Raw genomic sequence first — 22354 nt, forward strand, 5'->3', positions numbered from 1 at the left:
AATGCTATTTATTGAGTTCACGAAAGCCCACCCAAAAAACAGTCAGCTGCCACTCCTATATCTGTACCTCCTATTGCTCCACTACCAAAACCAAGTGGTAAAGAAAAGCCAAAAAGATCAGAAGAGCCACCCATAATACTAGAAACAATGGATGTAGAGGATAAGGAGGTACTAGAAATAATACTAGAAACAATGGATGTAGAGGATAAGGAGGTACCAGACGAATCAGTCTTGGAACTCTCTGCAGAGGAAGAAATGGATACGGGACAGCATCCATACTTCCCCAAAAAAGATAAATCCAAGACGGACAAGAGTAAGCCCTCGGCACCTCGGAAACCGCCTGATGGACTCGACAAGCCAAAATAATGGCTAAATTCCAACAATGGAATTGTCGTGGTTTCAGGAAAATACTGGTGACATCAAGGCCCTCTTTCACAATAGAGTGTCCTGTCGGACACTATCATCTGTCTACCTGCAGCTTTATTCAGGGCACAGAGCTGAGCATCCTGACTTTACACCAGTTTACACAGACTTCTCGAAGTCAGAATTATATGTAGGGTCTGCTGCTGTCTTTACAGACACCACTATATCAGAGCAGACTCTCCCTGAATGCAGCATATTCACTGCAGAGTTGCACGCCATAGTCTTGGATCATATTAGTAAATGCTAGCACCAACGATTCTTTTTATATTCGGATTCCTTGAGCGTCTTATATGCTTTGTTATCGGTTAGACCTAATCCTCACGCAGTTCTCTCTCAAGGTCAGCAGAAGATTCACTCTCTCCATGAACATGAATACGATATCTGCTTCATTCCTAGCCACATTGGTATTATGGGAAATGATTTGGCTGACACCTCAGCCAAATCAGCAATTCCCTCTAATAAATGTTGCCTGTCAGTCCAATATACAGACTACAGGCAAATAATACACAAAAAGATTCACACCCAGTGGCAGGATTCTTGGAATAGACAGACTGGGAACAAATTATATCAGATAAAGCCTGTAATTGAACCGTGGCAGTCTAGTCTGTGCAGAAATCATAAGGGGGAAGTTATTCTTGCACGGACGTGCATAGGACACAGTCATCTGACACATTCTTATTTGTTGAGGGCTGATGACCCTCCTATGTATGAGTCCTGTGACGCAGTTTTATCTATTAGACACGTTTTAACTGACTGTTTAGATTTTAGCAATACTCATTTTACTGCTTTTAACGATCTGACTGAGCCTTATACACTCAGTCAGATTTTATCCGACAATGATAAGGTATCAGCTGTTTTTACTTTTTTACAACTTATTAATTAAAATACATATATATATAAAATAAAGCATATATTTTTAGAATATATACCACCTTTTATACATATATGCATTCTTAACTTTTTGACCAGATAACTTTTTCAAAGTTACCAGATAACTTTTTCAAAGTTACCAGATTCTACTTTTACCTTGCCTTGGCGCATAATAGCTATTGTGCCAGAAAAATCTTATACCAAACTAAACCAAGCCCATCATAACCTCAGAAGATATGGCTACTGCACAATACAAGAGATGGGATGGGGGAGACTGAACTTTGCTGCTCTGAAGGCCAGACATGGTTTTTGCCACTTCAAGTCTCCATTAAGTGAAGTGGTGATATTGCATCAGGTGATGTGTCATTAACTATCTAGTATTGTCTAATATTACAGAGGTGTGGTCATTGTACTGTGTGGTGCAAGCTGATGATTCAGTTGTAATAGATTGATTGAATTTTGTCAAAATTCAACAGTGGAGCCTGAATATTAGCTTTTTGCTTTAGCTTCCATTTAGCATTTTAGACTCCCTGGCTCCACCCGTAGATATCATTATTGGAAGAATGTTTACAGCAAACATCAGGGATTAGTTTAAGTGTTTGTTTCATTTAATTACATTCTTCATATATGGAAATTTATCAACTGCGCATTAAAAATGAAAATTGTTATATTTGAGAACACTGGCAAGTCCACTTGTTTTGTAGTTGCATATGATAAGCAAAATATAATGTGGCTTTTTGAACATAAAATGTTGTGCATAATAAAGTTTATGTCTATGATTTAGGGAGGCTGCATCAGTGATGCTTTTGTGGCATATCACTGAAAGCATTGCAGACTGGCATTCTTGTGAACAAGAAGGTACTTCTACTTAGATATTTCTTGCATACATGTTCTGTGAATGAAAATGCTCTAAAGCCTCTTAACCAAACCACATTCTGTGGAAGCTGTTAGACCCTTCAGCAGAATTTGGCTCTTGTTCATAAAGCTATGGCATCAATGTGTACTGTATCATTTGAGCCATGTTCAAGATTTCACCCCACCTACAAATTAGCCTTCTGGCCGCTGAAACTTGAACCTGTTGGACTACAGATTATGGTTTTGTTGGAGTACAGTTGGTCCTCGTATAGCACGTGTTTGCATTACACGAATTCGATCATACACGATTTATAAATAGGGGAACGTTATCTTATATAACACAAACTGAATTCGCTTATGCACGATTCGCCTTTGTGTTTACAAGAAATGGCAGTCGAACGCGGAATCACCCCAACTGAATGCAACACGATAGCAATGAAGAAGATTCTGAAAATGTATTTATGTGTTTTATATCAGTGAAGGGGAAACATATTTCACCATAATAACGTAAAAACCAACACAATTCCAGCTATCGGTATAATCACAAATGCAATTAGATGGAGTTTACTACCAGTTTATAACAGATTCCACTAGCAGAAACGCAACTGGAAATTGTTTTTATTGTTTTATGGTAGTAACCTCCAGAAATGTGCTTTAGTAAAATGTGAGGTGTTAATTAATATTGTATCTCGGCCTTTACGGTGTTATTTATTCAGTTGCTACACGCGCGCAGCTTTGTTTATGTGTATCAAGCGTGCCACCTCGTTTTGTAATTGTGCTTTATTCCCTAAAAATTAGTAAAATACTTAAAAGGTGTGAAAAGGAAGCGTCCTGGCTAAGACACTGCAGATTCAGAGAGAAAAAAAAAAGAAGCAATATCGATAAACAGAGGCGGACTGGGTCAAAAATTCTTACCCAGGAAAATTTATAGTGGCCTCATACTACGGTTTATGGCCAAAATCACACCGGCCTCCGGCCCACCGTGGTTTCCCCCGTAAGGCTTATGGCCAGTCCTCTTCTGTCGATAGAGAAAAAATTCGAAATTGTGAAACGCTTTGAGCGAAATTAAAGACCATGTGATATTGCACGTGCTACAGACCTAAATGAGGCAACGCCGAGAATTACAAAGAATGCGGAGAAAATAAAAACAACTTTCATAGCAGGAACAACTCAAAGTGTAATTAAAATCCATTAGATTAAGACACAAAGAATTGGAAGAGATAGAATGGCTGTCATCTGTTTGGACAGAAAATCAAACAAAAAACAAGTTTGCTTACGATAGAAGCAAAAGCATTAGCAATATTTTATTACGACTTACGTATTATAATTTATACTTACGTATTATAAAATACGTAAGTATTTTATTACGACTATTTTATTTAATATAATAAATTTGTTACGAATAAAATACGTATTTTATTCGTAAAAAATACTTTCTTAGTATTAAAAAATACTTTATTATAATATAATATTATTTTTATTACGTATTTTAATCGTTATAAAATACGTAAGTATTTTATAACGATTAAAATTACCCGATTATTTATTGTGTTTGGTAATGTTTTGGTTCCAAATGTGTGTTCAATCTTGGGTGGTCGGCACCTAACCCTACTTTTCCCATAGGGCCTGTTGTTTATATTGCACGATTTTGCATTGCACGAGGGTTTCTAGGAACGCAACTATCGTGCTATACGAGGACAGACTGTATGTGGTACACCAAAAAAAATTATGCTGATATTGATACCTTGAATACAATATTAGTATTAGTCATATAGTGCTAATAGGCGATAGACTTTTGCTGCACTGGCCAAAAAATAAAATAAAATAAATAACTAATAAAAAAAACGATGTGTTTCCCTTCTCATGTGGTTAGCCATCCAGCTGGTCATTGAATTTGCATAAGCTGTAAGTTTATTCTAGCAATTACCAACTCATTAGCTAAAAGGCAATGCTGTCAGCTTATTTTACCAATTACCAACTCATTGGCTAAAAATGAACTCCTTGCAATCCAATTTAAATCTCTTTCCCTGTATTTCAAATTTATGGCCTCTACTTCTGGAATCATATATAATAGTGAAAATTCACTTCATTCATTTACCATCACCTCTCAGAGGGGATAGTAAAATGAATGATGGTCTTTGTAATTGAGTGCCTCTGTAACCTATAAACCCTTAATCAGGTCCTCTGTAAGGTGCACATAGTTTCCAAGGAATGTTGATGCAGGAAACAGACTGTTCCTGCATCAACCATAAAAATAAATAATAAATAAATAAATAAATATATAAATAAATAAAATCACCAATTAGTCATACTTTTCCTATCACCAAAAAAATGTGGCCATCCAACTCTGCTTTGAATTTTGCCAAGCTTTCCCTCAGCCTAAGATTTTTTTATTTTTATCCTGGTTCTTTTATCTCCTATCATTGAGACTACCTTTCTCATTCATTTTACTGGTCTCTGTAACAGCTTATACACCTCTGTTATGTCACTCATAAGATGTCTAGTTGCCAAGCTTTGCAGACTGTGTCTTCTAAGCAGTTTTTCCTGTGGACATTAATTATCACCCCTCACCAATTTCGATGATCTTCTTTTTTTCAGGCTGGCGTTTTTATGCAGTTTATATAATTTTTTATTATTTTTTATCCTCTGTCTGTAGATATGAGTATTTTTGTTTTGCTTTTCTTACACACAGTCAGTGGCATGATCTAGAATAAAATTCAAAATGTTTCAAATACCAGATTGTAATAATTATGATTTTCTTTCTAGGTTTAGATGGAGGGCCTCTCTATCTTTTACGCACACCTAAAATAGAGTCAATGGAAAACCTTTTTACGGTGAAATATTTAAGTGTAAGTATATTTAAGTATCACTGAAGTATTTTCTTATCATAATTCAAACTAATAGTTTAACTATAAAGTCCAAATTTGATTAAATCTTATATTCTTGAAGAATTGAATCAGTCATTAACGTTCCCACATGTAAAATGATGAGATTATTGGGTTAGGTGGAATGGGGGGGGGGAGAAGCTTCAATTAGTTTATTTTTTTTTTTTAATTCTTGAAATACTAAGTAAAAAAAAAAAAAGAAAAACAAAAATTACTGAGTAAAAAGATACAGCTCCACAACAGTTGGTGACTAAAATTGCTTATTGGACATTAAACCATGTCTTCATCTGTGCTTCTTATATAAAACTGTAGAAAAAGTGAAATTGGCCTTGTATTCAGTAGCTATACAGTTCTGCTCTGTTATGGTGATGTTTTAATCCTGACTGGGGATTGTTAGAGTCTAAAAGAACTGTCATGTTCTATGGAGCAACTCTGTCCTTCTCTGTATTAATAAGTCTTATTTGGATGTTGGGAGACACAAGACACAGACAGGAATAAGTTGCCTCTGCAGGCAGTAATGAACAGTCAACTGCCTGAAGGTAAACTTCATGAGCTCTCGGGCTAGCCGAGTGGGTAAAGTACCTGCCTCGGGCTTGGATCAAAGTACTGCAAAAAACCTTGGGAGGTGCAATATGGCCATAGAAGCCGATGCGCCAACAACTACCAAATCAAAAAAAAAAAAAAAAAAAATCATGAGCTCTAATATTCTATTGTTTCCTAAAATTTTATATTTGTGCTCCATTATTCTAGTTTCATCTAATAGTTTGATTATACCTCTCTCCTTCATTTTGCTTATTCCTTTATGGATCTTAAACCCACTAAAGTTATGCTTGAGATTTTCAGTCTCTGTAGTCCACATCTTCTAAGATGTTCCTCATAAGGACAATGATAGGTACTTCCAACCAGTCTAGTGTTTTACTTTCTTTGACTGTCTTAGATGTTCTGTTTCTTTTTTTCTTTCTTTTTTTTTCTTTTCTTTTTAAAGTAAGATATCCAGGCCTCAATATAGTATTCCGAATGTCTCAAAAATGCAAGCCCTTATGTTTAGTTAAATTAAGCTTCAGTTGCCATCTTTGAGATCACACATTATCAGTCTAAGTTGTTTTGAAAAAAACATAGCCTGGTCACAATTATTTCTCATTGAGGAAAATCAGAAACAAGAGGTTGCCCTCTAACACTGAATGAACCCTGATGGGCACCACTCACTACCCTTGACTGCTTTCTAAAAAAATGTCTGTTGATTATTACTCCATCTCCACTCATTCATTCAGTACCTAATCCATTTGTACAATAGGCTCTCATTGAGAATTCAATTAAAGCTTTGCTAAAATCTATATATTTAATAAAATCTATATTTTTGACTTCATCATAGTAATTAACAAACTTTATCAGATTAGAATTTCCCTTTATCAAACATATGTTATGTGAAAAAAAAGTATATCCCTTTTGGGTTGCATTCTTATTGGGATGTTTCTATATTTTATCCTTAATTACCAACTTCATTATCATAATTATATCTGTGTGCCTGACGGAAAAACTACTGAGGCTGAGAGGGTAATGCTCCTGGGTTGATGAAGTACATCCAGTTATATAAAATAATGCAGAAAAGGAGTGCACCATACCATATTGAAACTGTCTAACCCATTCATAAGGGATGGCTAAGGTGGAGCTGAGTAACTATAGGCTAGGGAGTTTGATTTCTCTCTTAAGTTAGATAATGAAATTTTATATCAATCTGACTCTCCTCTGTTTCTTCTTGGTTCAAATGCACTGTCAGTAGTAAAAATAGATGCAGTGTATCTGTTTAACTCATCTGCAATTCTGGTCGTTGGATTTCTGCTATCTCATCATCACATACCTAGAGGAGACCTTTATGTTTTTTTTTTTTTAATTGTGCTTTCACAATGAAAACCCCACATCACACAGTTCTGGGAATGTCTCTGCTCTAGGAGTTTTTCATGTGTAGGTTTTGCTTTTCTCTCTGAACTGTGATATTATTACATATCTGCTTACAGTTCCCATATGCAAAGCAGTGTCACACAATAAGCCTTAATTCTCTCGTGCGTCCTACTTTAATTCATAAAAACTACTGACTTGCTTGTCATCCATTTTGTCACATTCCTCTTGCTGTTCTTGAATGAATATGTTCGTAGCCTCTTCTTTCCTTTGAACTGAAATTTCCTTGGATACTGCTTGTTTTATAACATTATGGTTGCTATTTCCTAATGACTTCTAGACTGTTATAGCTTTGATAATACTTGGATCTTTTGTAAGGAACAGATTATGGGCAAGTATTTAGATCCCTGTTGCTTTCTATCACATGTTGAAAAACATACTTGTTTTTTGACTGAAATTTGTGATCAAGCAAAACACCTTGCTTGGAGTTTTGCTGAACTTCAAATTCCTGTCAATAAGAGGTAAGTTAGTTATCCATAATCAGGCAATTGCATTTTCTTGCTGATTTAATTTTTTTTTTTTTTTTTTTTTTTTTTTTTTTTTTTATGAAAATTCCAAACATGAGAGGTATTAGGAACTATAGTACTTAGTACCATGCTTTGGTTGGAGTTTGAGAAGATGAAAGAAGATATTTGTTGACATTAGACTTGAACTTCTGTAGACTAATTTTCAAAAAATACGAATGAAGGAAGGGTGTTCCAGAAAACGCCAGTTGAATGAATAAAGGAGTAAGATGAAAAGTTGGTTCTGTGAGTTTTAAGTTGGACAGTAGTAGTAGTAGTGGCATGTGATGCAAGAAAGCAAGTGCATGAGCTTATGCAGAATCAGCCAAAAAAAAAAAAAAAAAAATCACATCATTCCCTACAAATGCCTGTCCAGTTCCTCCTTAATTAACCTATCAACTTCCACGACAGATGGAAGTTTGTTCCAGCAATTAACCACCCGCTGGCTAAAGGAAAATTTCTGCACATTTATTCTACATCTGTCTTTTCTTAATTTCAATTTATGCCCCCTTAGGTTTGTAATCTGAACAAGTGGAAGGATCCCATCAGAATTCAGCGTGCTCAACCCATTCAAGGCCTTATACACCTCAATCAGATCACCGCGCAAGTGCCTAGTCTCCAGCCACTGCAATTTGCAGAACTTAAGCCTCTCTTGGTAAGAGGATCCTTTCATTCCCTTCACCAATCTTGTTGCCCTTCTCTGTACACACTCAAGTAAATCTACATCCTTCCTAAAATGAGGCCTCCAGACCTGTACGCAGTACTCAAGGTGTGGCGTAACCATTCCCTTATACCGAGGGACAATCACCTCCTTTTCCCTGCTAGCAAACTTCCTATATATCATTGACAAAACCCCATGACCTGCCCTTTCAGCCTGTCTGCATTACTCAGAAAACTTCATATCTGACTGCACAATTACTCAGAGGTCTTTTTCATTTTCTACCACCATAAGTGTAGTACCACACAGTTTGTTTGTTTCTCTAGGGTTACTTCTACCCATATGCAGTACTTTGCATTTGTCAAGATTAAACTTCAGTTGCCACTTCTTAGCCTATCTACCCAAATTTTCTAGATCCTGTTGCAGTATCACACTGCCATTACTGTCATCAACCTTTGTATCATCTGCTAACTGCAACACTAAGCCTGATATACCTTCATCAATATCATTGATAAATATACAAAACAACAGTGGACTCAACACGGAACCCTGTGGGACTCCACTAATAACATTAGTCCACGAAGAGCAGCACCCATTTATTACCACACTCTGTCTTGTCCTCCCACTCAACCATCCTTTTATCCATTGCAGCAACTTACCCTTAATACCATTCTGCTCCAATTTGTACAATAGTCTTCCATGTGCAACAGAGTCAAAAGCTTTTCTGAAATCTAAATATATGATATCAAAATTATTTTTTGCATCCAGTTCCTTTGTAACAACATCATAATATCCTATCAAATTTGTCAGACAAGACTTTCCTTTAACAAACTCATGCTGTATCTGAATTATTGCTGCAATGTTGTCTAGATGATCCTGCAATGCATCTTTAACCAGTGACTCCATTATTTTACCTGGAACAGAAGTTAAACTAACTGGTCTGTAATTACTTGTGTCACCCTTCGATTCCCCCCCCCCTTGTGAATTGGGGATACATTTGCACATCTCCAGTCCGTGGGAACCTCCCCTGAGTCCAAGGATGCTCTCATAATTATGGCTAATGGTTTGCTTAGTTGCTTTGCCACCTCATTTAATATAACTGGATAGATCCAATCCACCCCAGGTGACTTTCTTATGTTTAACTTCAACAATTTCTCCTCCAATTTGCTCTCCGTTATTACAAAATCATTAAGCACAGAAGCACCCTGCTACAATTTGATAACCTTCTGGCATTTCCAAACCTTAATAGCTCCTCATGTGTGAATGTAGATGCAAAATACTCATTCAGTTTGTTTGCTATCTGAGCTGGATCATCAACAGTTGAACCATCGATATCACGTGGACCAATCAGATTCATCCCCTTCCTTTTAAAGTTTATATAAGTAAAGAAATCCTTGCTGTTTTTTTTAGCATCATTTGCTAAAGATTTCTCATAATCTGCCTTCGCCTGCCTAACCTCTTTTGTGACCTGATTACAGACTAGTTTATATCTGCCATAGGCTTCTGAGTCGCTTGATAATTTATATGCATCCGATGCATTTTTCTTATCTGTCACGAGTCTCATTAGTTCATTTGATAACCATTTAGGTCCAACCTTGAACAATATTTCTTAATAGGTATGAAACTTTTAGTAGCTTCCATGATTAATTCCTTGAATGCTTTGCACTTAGAATTTACTGTTGGTAACAACGTCAGTTGATCCCACTGTACAGAATTTAAGCTGTCTGAGACCACTGTACTCACCTTTACAGAAGCAAAAACCCTTTCCTTTATTTCTGATGGTAATTATATCTTTAAGTAAATCCCACATCAGTACACTAAGATCACTGCCACCTAGTGGTTCCTTTATCTGCAAATTCTTAATAAACGAATCATCACTGCTGGTAACCAAATCAAGAAAATTACCCTCTCTGGTTGCCTCTCGAACATGCTGCTGCTGCAGAAAACAATCATCCACTAAATCCACAAAAGTCTTTCTAGTGTGGGAGTGAGCAACCCACAAGTTCCAGTCAATATCTGGGAAGTTAAAATCTCCCATTATAAGACATTCTGATTTACTAGCCCACTCTATTTCTGTAAAATTGTTCATTGTACTCATTCGAGTCATTAGGCCTATAACACATTTCTACTCAACAGTGCACTGTTCATCTATATCAACTGGATGCACTTATTTGATTTTATGTTTTTCTTAATTAACAGCATGACACCTCCTCCCTTCCTATCCTGTCTAACGTTTCTGTACACATTGTACTTCCCAAATTCCAATTCTGCATTCCTAATATCAGTGTGACACCAAGTCTCTGATATCCCAACAATATCCACCTTTGATGTCTTGACCAACACTTCAAATTCATCAAATTTATTTCCTATACTTCTAGTATTGGTATACATGCAAGCATACATATTCCTAGTTACCCTAACACATCCCATATACCCACCTGTTTCAGGATGACTGCCATCACTCCCTGAAACCCTCAGCACCCCTCACTCCAGTTCGCCACTTATTCTAATAGAAATTTTGCAAGAATCACCTTCACCTCTGTCTGTGGCTACTTTTAACCTTTTAGTTTATGAATCCCCTTCCCCCAAGCTAGCAGTTTTCCGACCCACCTAACACTGCCTCGATAGCATCAGCAAATATTCTTGCACCCTTTCTATTTTAAGTGTATCCCATCCCTGTAGAAGCCCCTCGACGTGGGCACCTGTACGTGGTGAGGGGACCTCCCATTGACACTGCTGGACTTCCAGACTAGCATCACTGGGATCCAACGCCCACAGCCCAGGTTCCAGGCTTACATCAATGGAATCCGGCGTGTTTGCTGTGCGTTGCGACCTGTGGAAATTCGGAAAAGGGGATCCTGGTGGTTGAGGGGCTTCAATACACCACTTTGGCCCCTGCTTCGACAAGACGGGTGGTCCTGGAAGGCCCGGCTAGGATCAATCGGCTAGTAGGCTCGCCTGCGAGGGTCAACCGTGTCAATGCCACGCCCCTACCCTCATGGTCCGAGGGACAGGATTCAGGCTGGCGGCGGTGCGGGTATAGTGTCTGGGTAGCCCTGGCGTTCCACTCCCGAGCGCATTTATTGCGTGCCAGGTAGTGGGCATACCTTAGGGCTCCGTTGTGGATGGGGAGCCCGGGCACTGAACCACTTCAAAACTTAATGAATCCTGATAAACATATTCCTTCAGGGGCCCCAACCTGGTCCCTATCTGAAAATAATGATGGAGAGGCAGATAGCATTATTGCTACAAAGAGGCAGCGAACCGAACTACCATCAGGGCCTGTCCCAAGGTTCTTAATAATGCATTCCACAAACGAAACACCGATTGGTAAAATGTCATCCTTTTTTATACAAAAAGGGTTGAATGGGTTAGCAGGTACACCCAAGTCAGTTAAGAGGCTCTGTTCTGGGGACCTCTTGATTGAAACAAAAAATGACAGGCAGTCTGAACATCTACTCCGAGTAACATCAATCGGAGGAATACCCATAACAGTGACACCACACAGAACACTAAATTCATCGAGAGGTGTCATTTCAGAGTGGGAATTTCTCGACGTCACCGAGGAAGAAATCTGCTCCGAATTAAAACCACAGGGAGTTATTGCCGTCAAGAGAATCACTGCGCGAAGGGATGGAAAAATTTTTAAAACCAGGAGTGTTATCCTGACTTTTAACTCTCCCAAACCTCCTGATGAGATTAAAGATGGCTACATCAACTGTCCAGTGCGTCCGTATGTTCCAAACCCTTTACGGTGTTTTAAATGCCAGAAATATGGACATTCTCAAATGGCCTGCTGTGGAGTCCTTGCATGCGCTCGACGTGGTGCAAAGGACCACGAAACAACAGCATGTTCAGCCACGAAACCCACCTGCATTAACTGTGAAGGCGAACACCCGGCCTACTCACGAGCATGCCAGAGGTGGAAAGAAGAAAAAGAAATTCAATGGCTGAAGGCAGAGCTAAACATATCGTACCAGGAGGAAAGGAAAGCAGTCAAACCTCTCAACATCAAAAAACCTACCTACGCCCAGAAGGTAGCAGGGAGGTGTTCCATTGGGACTCAGATGGACCGTCCCTCCAAAAGAATCATTTACTCCCATCGCACGTTATCTTTTAAGCTCCCAAAAACCTGCACAGAAGGACCAATCAGCTGCCACTCCTATATCGGTACCTCCTAATGCTCCACAAATAACAAAAGCAAATGCAAAAGAAAAGAATAAGAAAGGTGAAATACCACCTAGTACTCAAGAAAACATGGATGTTGAGCAGAAGGAGGTACAAGAAGACTCAGTTTTGGAGCTCTTTGCTGAGGAGGAAATGGACACTGGACAGCGTCCATACTTCCCCAGGAAGGAGAAAGCCAGAACTGAAAAAGGTAAGCCCTCGGCACCTCGGAAGCCGCCTGATGGACCCACCAAGCCAAAATAATGGCTAAATTCCTACAGTGGAACTGTCGTGGATTCCGGCAAAATACTGATGACATCAAGGCACTCCTGCAAAAGCACAAACCAGCTTTCTTTTGCATACAGGAGACTTATTTAAAGGCAAATGACGACCCCACTATGCATAACATTACCATCATTCGTAAGGATAGAATTGTGGATGGTCCTGCTCACGGAGGAGTCGCAATCCTGATCGGCAACCAGATCCCATTTCAGCCTTTGCAGCTTACAACTAGCATTGAGGCTGTAGCAATTCGCCTTTCAGTGGGGTTCTTATTAACTGTCTGCTCTGTTTATTTGCCACCTGGGATTGACATCCCCCAGAAAGGCCTTGATAATCTTATCATGCAATTGCCTTCCCCTTGTTTAATTCTTGGTGATTTCAATGGACATAATTCTCTGTGGGGTGCTGCTAACATCAATCGAAGGGGGCGAGTCATAGAGCGTATGCTCAATGACCTCTCCCTCCTAAATGTGGGAACAAACACCTTCTTCCACATGCCTACCTGTTCATTCTCTGCCATTGATCTTTCTATCTGCTCCCCTTCTCTCCTTCCTTCATTTACTTGGGAGGTAGAAGAAAATCCATATGGAAGCGATCACTTCCCCTTGATAACAACCCTAACTAGTGGGTTAGGGTTGTTATCACATCTGCCATTTAGTTTACCACGGTGGAAGATTGATCAGGCTGACTGGAATGCCTTTCAATATCTGGTAAACTTTGACATTGCTACAGTCAGTCAGGAGCCAATCAATGAAGCAGTCATGTATGTCACAGAAACGATTGTCCAAGCAGCTGCAATTGCAATCCCAAAATCATCCAGCCGGTTCCCACTATTTCCCACACCTTGGTGGAATTCAGAATGCACGGCAGCAAAAAAAGCACAAAACAAAGCATGGGGGATATTCCGCTGATATCCCACGACTGAAAATTTAATATCATTCAAACGTGCACTTGCGTAAGCGCGTTATGTACGACGTCAGAGCCAAAGGAAATCTTGGATTCGTTTTACATCTTGCATAACTCAGGCTGCTAGCTCAAAAGTAGTCTGGGATAAGATCCGGAAAATGAAGGGAAAATATTCACCATGCCCTTCAGTGATCTTCAAGCACAACGGATGTTCAATTGCAGATCGAACTGCAGTTGCAAATACTTTAGGGGAAACATTTGCAAAAATCTCTGCAATAACATCTTTTCCCGCAGAGTTTTTGGCCCTGAAAAAGAAAATTGAGAAAAACCCACCGAAAATCTCTTCAAAAGGGCTTGAATCATATAACAAGCCCTTTTTACAGGAAGAGTTAAATGCAGCACTCTCTCTCACGCATGCAAGTGCTGTGGGGCCCGATGACATCCACTACGAAATGCTAAAACACCTCTCACCACAATCTAAGGATCACCTTTTAATTCTGTTTAACAGAATTTTTATCCACAAACAATTTCCAGATTCCTGGCAAAGGGCTATCGTCCTTTCTTTCCCAAAACCAGGAAAAGACCCTAGCAATCCAAGTAACTATCGTCCTATTGCTCTGACAAGCTGTTTGTGCAAAGTCCTGGAAAGAATGGTTAATGCACGCCTCGTATGGTATTTAGAAACAAATGGTCTGCTTTCCAGGACACAGTGCGGCTTCCGAAGAAATCGATCCACTCTGGATCATTTAATCCGATTGGAAACGTCCACTCGTGATGCTTTTATTAAATCCATGCATTTGGTAGCAGTTTTCTTTGATATTGAAAAAGTGTACGACACAGCCTGGTGATTTGGGATCTTAAAAGACCTCTATAACTTTGGTCTTAGAGGTAACCTTCCTCTTTTTATTAAAAACTTTCTTTCGAATCGCCAGTTTCAAGTCCGTTTAGGATCCACCCTCTCTCGAGTTTTTTCTCAGGAAGAGGGAGTCCCACAAGGATCCGTTCTAAGTGTCACACTTTTCGCAATCAAAATAAACTATCACAGAACAACTTCCACCCATTGTAAACAATGCCCTCTATGTTGATGACTTTGCTATATTTTGTCACTCATGCAATATGAGGGTCATTGAAAGGCAACTGCAGAAAACCATTGACCATCTTACAGCTTGGTCTTTGGCTAATGGGTTCAGATTTTCATCACAGAAGACTGTTTGTGTACGCTTCTGTCGCAAACGAATCTTCATCCTGACCAAGAATTAAGGCTTGGGCAAAAGAACATCCCAGTTTTAGCAGAATTCAAATTCCTTGGACTTATTTTCGACAAAAAGCTGACATTTTTACAACATATTCGTCAGCTGAGAACAAGATGTGTCAAAGGGCTTAACATCCTTTGTGCCCTTTCGTCAACTTCATGGAGCGCAGATCGTTCTACCCTTCTTCGTCTTTACCGAGCACTTGTCCGCTCCAAACTCGACTATGGGTCTCAGGTTTATGGTTCTGCTAGAGATAGTGCACTTCGGTGGTTAGATCCAATCCACCATCAAGCCATCCGGACAGCCACTGGAGCCTTTCGCACATCTCCTGTCCAAAGCTTTTATGTTGAAGCAAATGAACCATCTCTGTCTCTTCGACGTAAGCAGTTGTCCTTACAGTATGCCTTCAAATTAAAATCCCTGCCCGATCATCCCACATGGCCATCCGTTTTTGAGCCGCGCTGGGAAAACCTCTACAACACCGGTCGGACTGCCAACAAACCTTTTGGTATTCGGATTCAAGGGCTGCTGAATGAGCTGAACTTGACGGTAGACAACATTGCCCAGTCACCAAGGCAATTCTTTCCACCCTAGCATGCTTATTTTCCAACTTGCGACTTCTCCCTTAAGATCTGGGAGAAGGCTACTACACCGCCATCTGTCTACCAGCAACTCTTTGCATCACATAGACAGCAGTATTCTGACTTTCTGCCAATCTATACAGATGGCTCAAAGTTAGAATGTCATGTGGGATCTGCTGTTGTGTTCCCTCACAAAACATTATCCTATAAGATCCCACAAGAAACTAGCATTTATACTGCAGAGTTGCATGCAATACAAACAGCCCTAGATCACATTAAAAATCGCGACTACCAGAGGTATATGATTTATTGCGATTCATTGAGCGTGTTACAGGCTCTGGTATCGGTGGGTTTTAACCCTCATCCGATCCTGTCCAGGATCCACAGATTCTTTTTTCTCTCAAGAAATTAGAATTCGATATTCGCTTTTGCTGGATCCCAAGCCACATTGGGATCCGGGGAAATGAATCGGCTGATGCCGCTGCCAAATCAGCCATTTCCCTGGATAATTATTGCCTGTCAGTCCCCTATACAGACTACAGGCAAATAATACGTTCTAAACTACTTTCCCAATGGCAAGATTCTTGGCAAGGACAGGCCACAAATAAATTACATCACATCAAGCCTGTAATTATGCAATGGCAGTCCAGTCTACGCAGGGTCTGAAGAGAGGAAGTTGTTGTTGCTCGGCTCCGCATAGGTCATAGTCATCTAACCCATTCCTACTTGCTGAGGGCGGATGACCCACCTATGTGTGAGATGTGCAATGTTATTTTAACCGTCCGTCATATTTTAATAGAATGTCCTGTTTTTATAGAAGCACGACGCTCGTATTTTACCGCTTTTAATAATTTGACTGAGCCATTTACACTCAGTCAGATTATAGGTGACAGATACAATATGTCTGACGTTTTTAACTTTTTACAATTTATTAATTTTTATACAAAGATCTAAGTTTTATGCTTTTACTCTTATACCTTTTTAACATAATTAATTGTTTGATGTGGTAGCCTTGGCTACCAAAATGTTTAATAGCATTTTAAACCTGACTTGGCGCATTATGGCCTTAGCTGCCAATGCGCCATTAAAAACCAAAAACCAACCAACCAATCCCTGTAGAAGCAGTCTCTCTTATTAATAAGCACATACCACACTGAAAAAAATTCTACCCCTTGAGCCTTGCACATTCCCTCCAGCGCCGAATTGATTGACAAGGCTCTCATCATGTACTTCCACCTATCGTGTCTGGGCAGAATTGCAGACACTTTGAAATTTAATGCTGACTCACAACTTTTTTGCAACATTGACCTGTTCTTGTTAAGCAAATCTGCAGATCTCCTACTCTTAATGTCATTGGTGCCAACATGTACAATATCACCTTTTGTGCCCTTAAAAGATGATATATGCTTTACAACGTCATCAACTTTTGCCCATGGCAGACATACCCTGGTCCTGTTCCATCTATCCTTTTTACACAATATATTCTCCATCTCCCTGACAATAGAGTCACTAACAATAACTTGGATGTTTGCTGGTGGCAACACATGTTCGGACAGTTTTGAAAGAGAGAGAGAGAGAGCAGGAATTATAGAAGCTAATTCAGAAGAACAGTGCCCATAGAAGTATCTATAGAAAAGCCATGCAGCAGAAACAGTATGCTTATGAGACAGCAAGTGGAGAAACTCTGTTAGAGATGAGTCATTAAGTAACCTAACTGCCCCCTTCTGAATGGAATCTAGAAACCTGACAGGGGTTCTGGGGACATCGCCCCAGATGTGGGAACAATATTCTGTGGTAGGGTGGATTTGCAATTTGTACAGAGTGAACAGCTGTTTGGAAAAAAAGTAATGCTGAGAGTAAAAGAGAAAACCAAGTTTTTTAGATGCAGAGGAAGCAATATTTGTAATGTGCTTGTGCCAAGAGAGGTTAGAAGTCAGGTTGATCCCCAAAATAGATATATCATCTTGCCTAGAAATTGGAGTGTTAACAAAGATAAGCATAGGAGCATAAGAATCCTTTTTGCAAGATATAAGACAAGACTGAGTTTTAGAAGGATTGAAATCAACTTGGGAACGAGAGTAGCCTTGTACAGGCGAAGCTTTTATGGCTCCATGAAATAGAGAACTTTTTTCTGTTTTATTAACTTAAATTGGTTTAAATTGGCATATTAACTTATTTTCTAGAGTAGCTTTATATTCCTAGTTACGATACTTAGTTTAAATTTTAACTTAGATAGATATTTTGTGGGTTATTACTTAGTATCGGTAAGGGTATCCAATCAATGTGTTTTACAAGTTTTGCAGCTCCGGCAAACAGGAAGTTTTTTAGCTATATTTAGCCGCTTAATTGACTAATTGTTATATTAAAATTATGTTTTTTTAGTAGCATATAGACCTAGATAAGACCCATGGTGTATTCTGAATTTAGACAGTGAAATTTTGGAACTTAATTAATACTTAAGTGTTCGTAGATTTACCGTTCATAACTTTCCTCCATTGTTATACGATGCAACGTTTATATCCCGAACTAGAGAACTAGATAGCGTTAGCTTAGTATAGTAACTTTAACTAAATACATATAACGACTTAGATTTTACAAACGTAACATAATTAATTAATACATAACTGGATACGGATGTTATATATTGGCACTCGGAGATAATACTCGATACTGAAAAAAATATATAGGTATATAGTGTTATAACTGCATTGAGATACAAGTTTAGGGTTATAATTTTGTACTGGAATTGAAATTTTATTGAAATTGAATCAAATCATGATTAAGAGCAGCAAAGCAAAAGGCTCAAGCTAATGGGAGTGCTGTGGCTCAGTGGAGAACTGAGGGGGGGGGGGGAAGTTGCCCTCTGAATCACAGCCTTTTAAAATGCACTACTTGCTTGATGTTTGTGGAGCAGTCAAGCACGGGACGTGATACTCCCATGGGTGATGTCTTTGTGTGTGTGCACGACGTAAGGAGTGTGAGGAAATGAGGCAAAAAGTCAGCGTTGTTATGGTCCTATATGAGAGCTTGAAGGACAGGGTGGATGCAATCAAAGGATCTAAATTGAGGGCCCATCGAGCTCTCAGTTGGCCACATCAACGCCAGAGCTTGCACTAGAATCATGCAACACAGTGGCAACCTCCAAGGCAGAATGCACTGGTCCCACAGGAATTAGTAGTTGTTGGTGACTCTATTGGCTGGGAAACTGGGAACATGGTATGTAAAAAGGATAGGTGGAACAGGACCAGCGTATGTCTGCCAGGGGCAAAGGTTGATGTCGTTGTAGAGCGGATATCATCTTTTAAGGGCACAAAAGGCGATATAGTTGTACACTTTGGCAATAATGATATTAAGAGTAGGAGACTTGCGGAATTACTTAACAAGTACAGGTCATTGTGGAAAAAAAGCCATGAATTAGGGTTGAATTTGAAAGTGTCTGCAATTCTGCCTAGACACGATAAGAAGGAGTATATGATGAGAGCCTTGTCGATCCCTGGAAGGATTGTGCAAGTGTCAAGGGATAGAATTTTTTTTGGCCTGGTCTGTACTTGTTAACAGGAGAGACTACTTCTATGGGAATGGGATACACTTAAATAGAAAGGTTGCAAGAATATTTGCTGATGCTGTCGAGGCAGTGTTAGGTGGGTTGGAAAACTTCTAGCTTGGGGGGGGTGGATACAAGGACTAATAGATTAACAGTAGCCACTGGTAGAGGTGAAAGTGATTCTTGCACTGCTTCTATTGGAATGAGCAGCAGCCTGGAAAACAAGATGCAGCGTATTTCAGCGACTGCTGGTAGTCATTGCGGTGCATGGGTTGTGTTAGGGTAGCTAAGAATAGGAACAGATACATGTATACTTGCATATACACTAGTGGTAGGAGTTTGGTAATTAAATTTGATGAATTTGAGGTATTGTTGAAAACATCAAAGGCAGAAATTGTTGGGATATCAGAGACATGGAGTCACACAGATATAAGAAATGTAGAACTGGAATTTGGGGAGTACAATGTGTACAGGAAGAATAGACAGGATAGGAAGGGAGGCGCGGTTATGCTTTTAGTTAAGAAACATAAAATTCAAGGAAGTGAAGCAAGTCGACATCACTGGACAGTGCAGTGACATAAATATTGGGAGATCAAAATTGAGAGGACTGTTTGTTTTAGGCGTAATGACTCTGATGAGTATAATGACAAACAGTTCAGAGAAATAGTGGGACAGTAAATCAGAGAGTCTTATAATGGGGGATTTTACTGTCCTAAATATTGACTGGAATTTGTGGGTTGGTCACTCACATACTAGCAAGGATTTTGTGGATTTATTGGATGATTTTTTTCTTTATCAGCATGTTCGGGAGGCAACTAGAGGGAGTAATACTCTTGATCTCATGATCAGTAATGATACTTCATGCATTACGAATCTGCAGATAAAGGAACCACTAGATAGCAATGATCACAGTGTGCTGAAGTGGGATTTACTCAATGAGGGGTAACTACAATCAGGGGTAAAGGGAAGGGTTTTTGCTTTCGTAAAGGCAACTACGGTGGTCTGAGACAGTATGTAAATTCTATACGGTGGAACCAACTGATGATGTTTCCAACAGTAAATTCACAATGGGAAGCATTCAAAGAATTAATCTTGGAAGCTACTAGGCTTTACATACTATCTGAGAAATACTGTTCAAGGTTTAGGCCTAAATGGATGTCAGATGAACTAATGAGACATATGGCAGAGAAGAAAAATGCAATCGATACATATAAATTAATGGGCGACATGGAAGCTTATGATAGATATAAGCTGGTCTGTAACCAAATGACAAAGGAGATTAGGCAGGCAAAGGCAGATTATGAGCAATCTTTGGCAAAGGATTCAAAGAAAAACAACAAAGAGTTCTTTACCTATGTAAACTTTAGAAGGGAAGGGATGAAACAGATTGGTCCACTTGATATTGATGGTTCAACTGTTAATGATCCTGCTCAGGTGGCTAACAAACTAATGAGTATTTTACATCTACATTCACATATGAGGTGCAGTTTGGGAAGGGAATGCCAGAGATGATTTGAACTCTAGCAGTGAGCTAGATGATTTTGTAATAACTGAGAGGAAAGTGGTGGAGAAATTGTTGAAGATAAATACAAGAAAGGCACCTGGGATGGATGGGATCTATCCAGTTATATTAAAGGAGGCAGTAAAGGAAGTAAGCAAACCCTTAGCCATAATTATGAGAGCTTCTTTGGACTCAGGGAGGTATCCATGGACTGGGGATGTGCAAATGTGACCCCAATTCACAAAGGAGGATCAAAGGGTGACACAAGTAATTATAGTCCTGTTAGTTTAACTTCTGTTCCAGGAAAATTAAATGGTAAAAGAAGCACTGCAGCATCATCTAGAGAAGACTTGAGTTATAGCTCGGACACAGAATGGTTTTGTTAAGGGAAAGTCTTGAATTACCAATTTGGTTGGAAACTATAATATGGTCACAAAGGTACTGGATGCAGGGAATAACTTTGATATCATATTTGGATCTTAGAAAGGCTTTTGATACTTTTTGTGCATGGAAGACTGCTGAACAGATTGGAGAAGTGTGGCATTGGAGGCAAATTGCTGCTATGGATAAAGGGGTGGTTGAGGGGGAGAAGACAGAGAGAGAGAGAGAGGTAATCAATGGTCAACTGCTCATCATGGTGTAATGTTATTAGTGGAGTTCCTCAGGGTTCAGTGTTGGGTCCATAGTTATTTTCTGTATTTATAAGTGATATTGATGATGGTATATCAAGCTTAATGTCTAAGTTTGCAGATGATACGAAGGTTGGCGGGGTTGTTAAGGACACTAATGACAGTATGCTGCAACAGGATCTAAAAAATTGAGCAGATGGGCTGTGAGGTGGCAAATGAAGTTTAACATCGACAAATGTAAAGTACTACATATGGGAAGCAGTAACCCCAGTGTAACGTATCAACTCTGTGGTACTATACTGGCAGTGGTAGAGAACGAATGGGACCTGGGGGTAATTGTGCAGGCAGATATTTAGTTTTCTGAGCAGGTGCAGACAGTCTGGAGGAATAGCTCATGGTGTGTTGTGAATGATATACAGGAATTTTTCTAGCAGGGATACAGAGGTGATTATCCCCTTGTATAAGGCAGTCGTCAGGCCACACCTCGAGTAATGTATACAGATCTGAATGCCTCATTTTAAGAATGATGTAGAGCTGTTTCTAGGTAGTTTGACTTGGCAGTTAATTGATTTCTCCATTATTTTAGAAAGAGTAGAAGTAATTGCAATGGGACGATAATTGGATGGGAGGGATTTGTCACCCTTTTTACGAACCGGCTGGATATGAGCAAATTTCCAAGCATAAGGAAAAACACCTTTGGAATAGGAAAGTGAAAAGAGGCGGCAAAGAATAGAAGTAAGTTCAGGAGCATAGGTTTTGAGAACGAGTGGAGAATTACCATCAGGACCTGGAGCTTTCTTAGCTTCAAGGTCCATCAAAACCTTCTGACATCCTTTGATGGAAGACCATGGGGGGCATTGAATTGAAGGAAAATGGGATGCTAGTTGGTCGGCTTTATTCTTGACTGAAGTGACGGTAGAACCATCTGGTTTTGACAGAGGAGGGAGTAGAGATTGACAAAAGTTGTAGTCAAAAGCTTTGGCAAGAGACCAGTATGCTTGGGTACCATTAGGACAAGAAGCAAGTTTTCTACTCTTAGCCTGTTCAAAATCTAGTTTGCACTGATTAGTAACTGCTTTGCAATTGTTGCGAGCTTTGATGTAGACAGAAAACGAAACTGAAAAATTCGAAACAGGCCAATTACGATATGCAACATTCATCTCTTGAACATTTATTTGGAAACGAAAGTTAGATAAAGGATGAGATTTTAAAGTGGAGTGTTGGAATAAAGGATTCCATTCCTGCAAGAATAATTTCACTGACACGATCTGAGCAAACGTTAACATCACAAGTTTTGAAACAGTAATCCGACCATGGAAAAGAAGAAAAGAAATCTCGCAG

The 22354-nt window shown here is 39.3% G+C and overlaps 1 protein-coding gene across 4 annotated transcripts in view; it reads left to right on the top strand.

Moving 5' to 3' along the window:
- Window positions 1–22354, top strand: part of Vps13 (vacuolar protein sorting 13C) — a 1645987-nt gene that overhangs the window by 582198 nt on the left and 1041435 nt on the right. For all 4 annotated transcript variants that reach the window (XM_090373229.1, XM_090373247.1, XM_090373239.1 and 1 more), the window contains exon 25: window positions 4915–4997. In XM_090373229.1, the coding sequence (XP_090229355.1) occupies window positions 4915–4997 (83 nt within the window). The remainder of the gene's footprint in view (window positions 1–4914; window positions 4998–22354) is intronic.

This window comes from Mastigoproctus giganteus, chromosome 1 (assembly GCF_048544385.1).
Source record: "Mastigoproctus giganteus isolate SK-2022 chromosome 1, ASM4854438v1, whole genome shotgun sequence".
In the NCBI taxonomy this organism is placed as follows: domain Eukaryota; kingdom Metazoa; phylum Arthropoda; class Arachnida; order Uropygi; family Thelyphonidae; genus Mastigoproctus; species Mastigoproctus giganteus.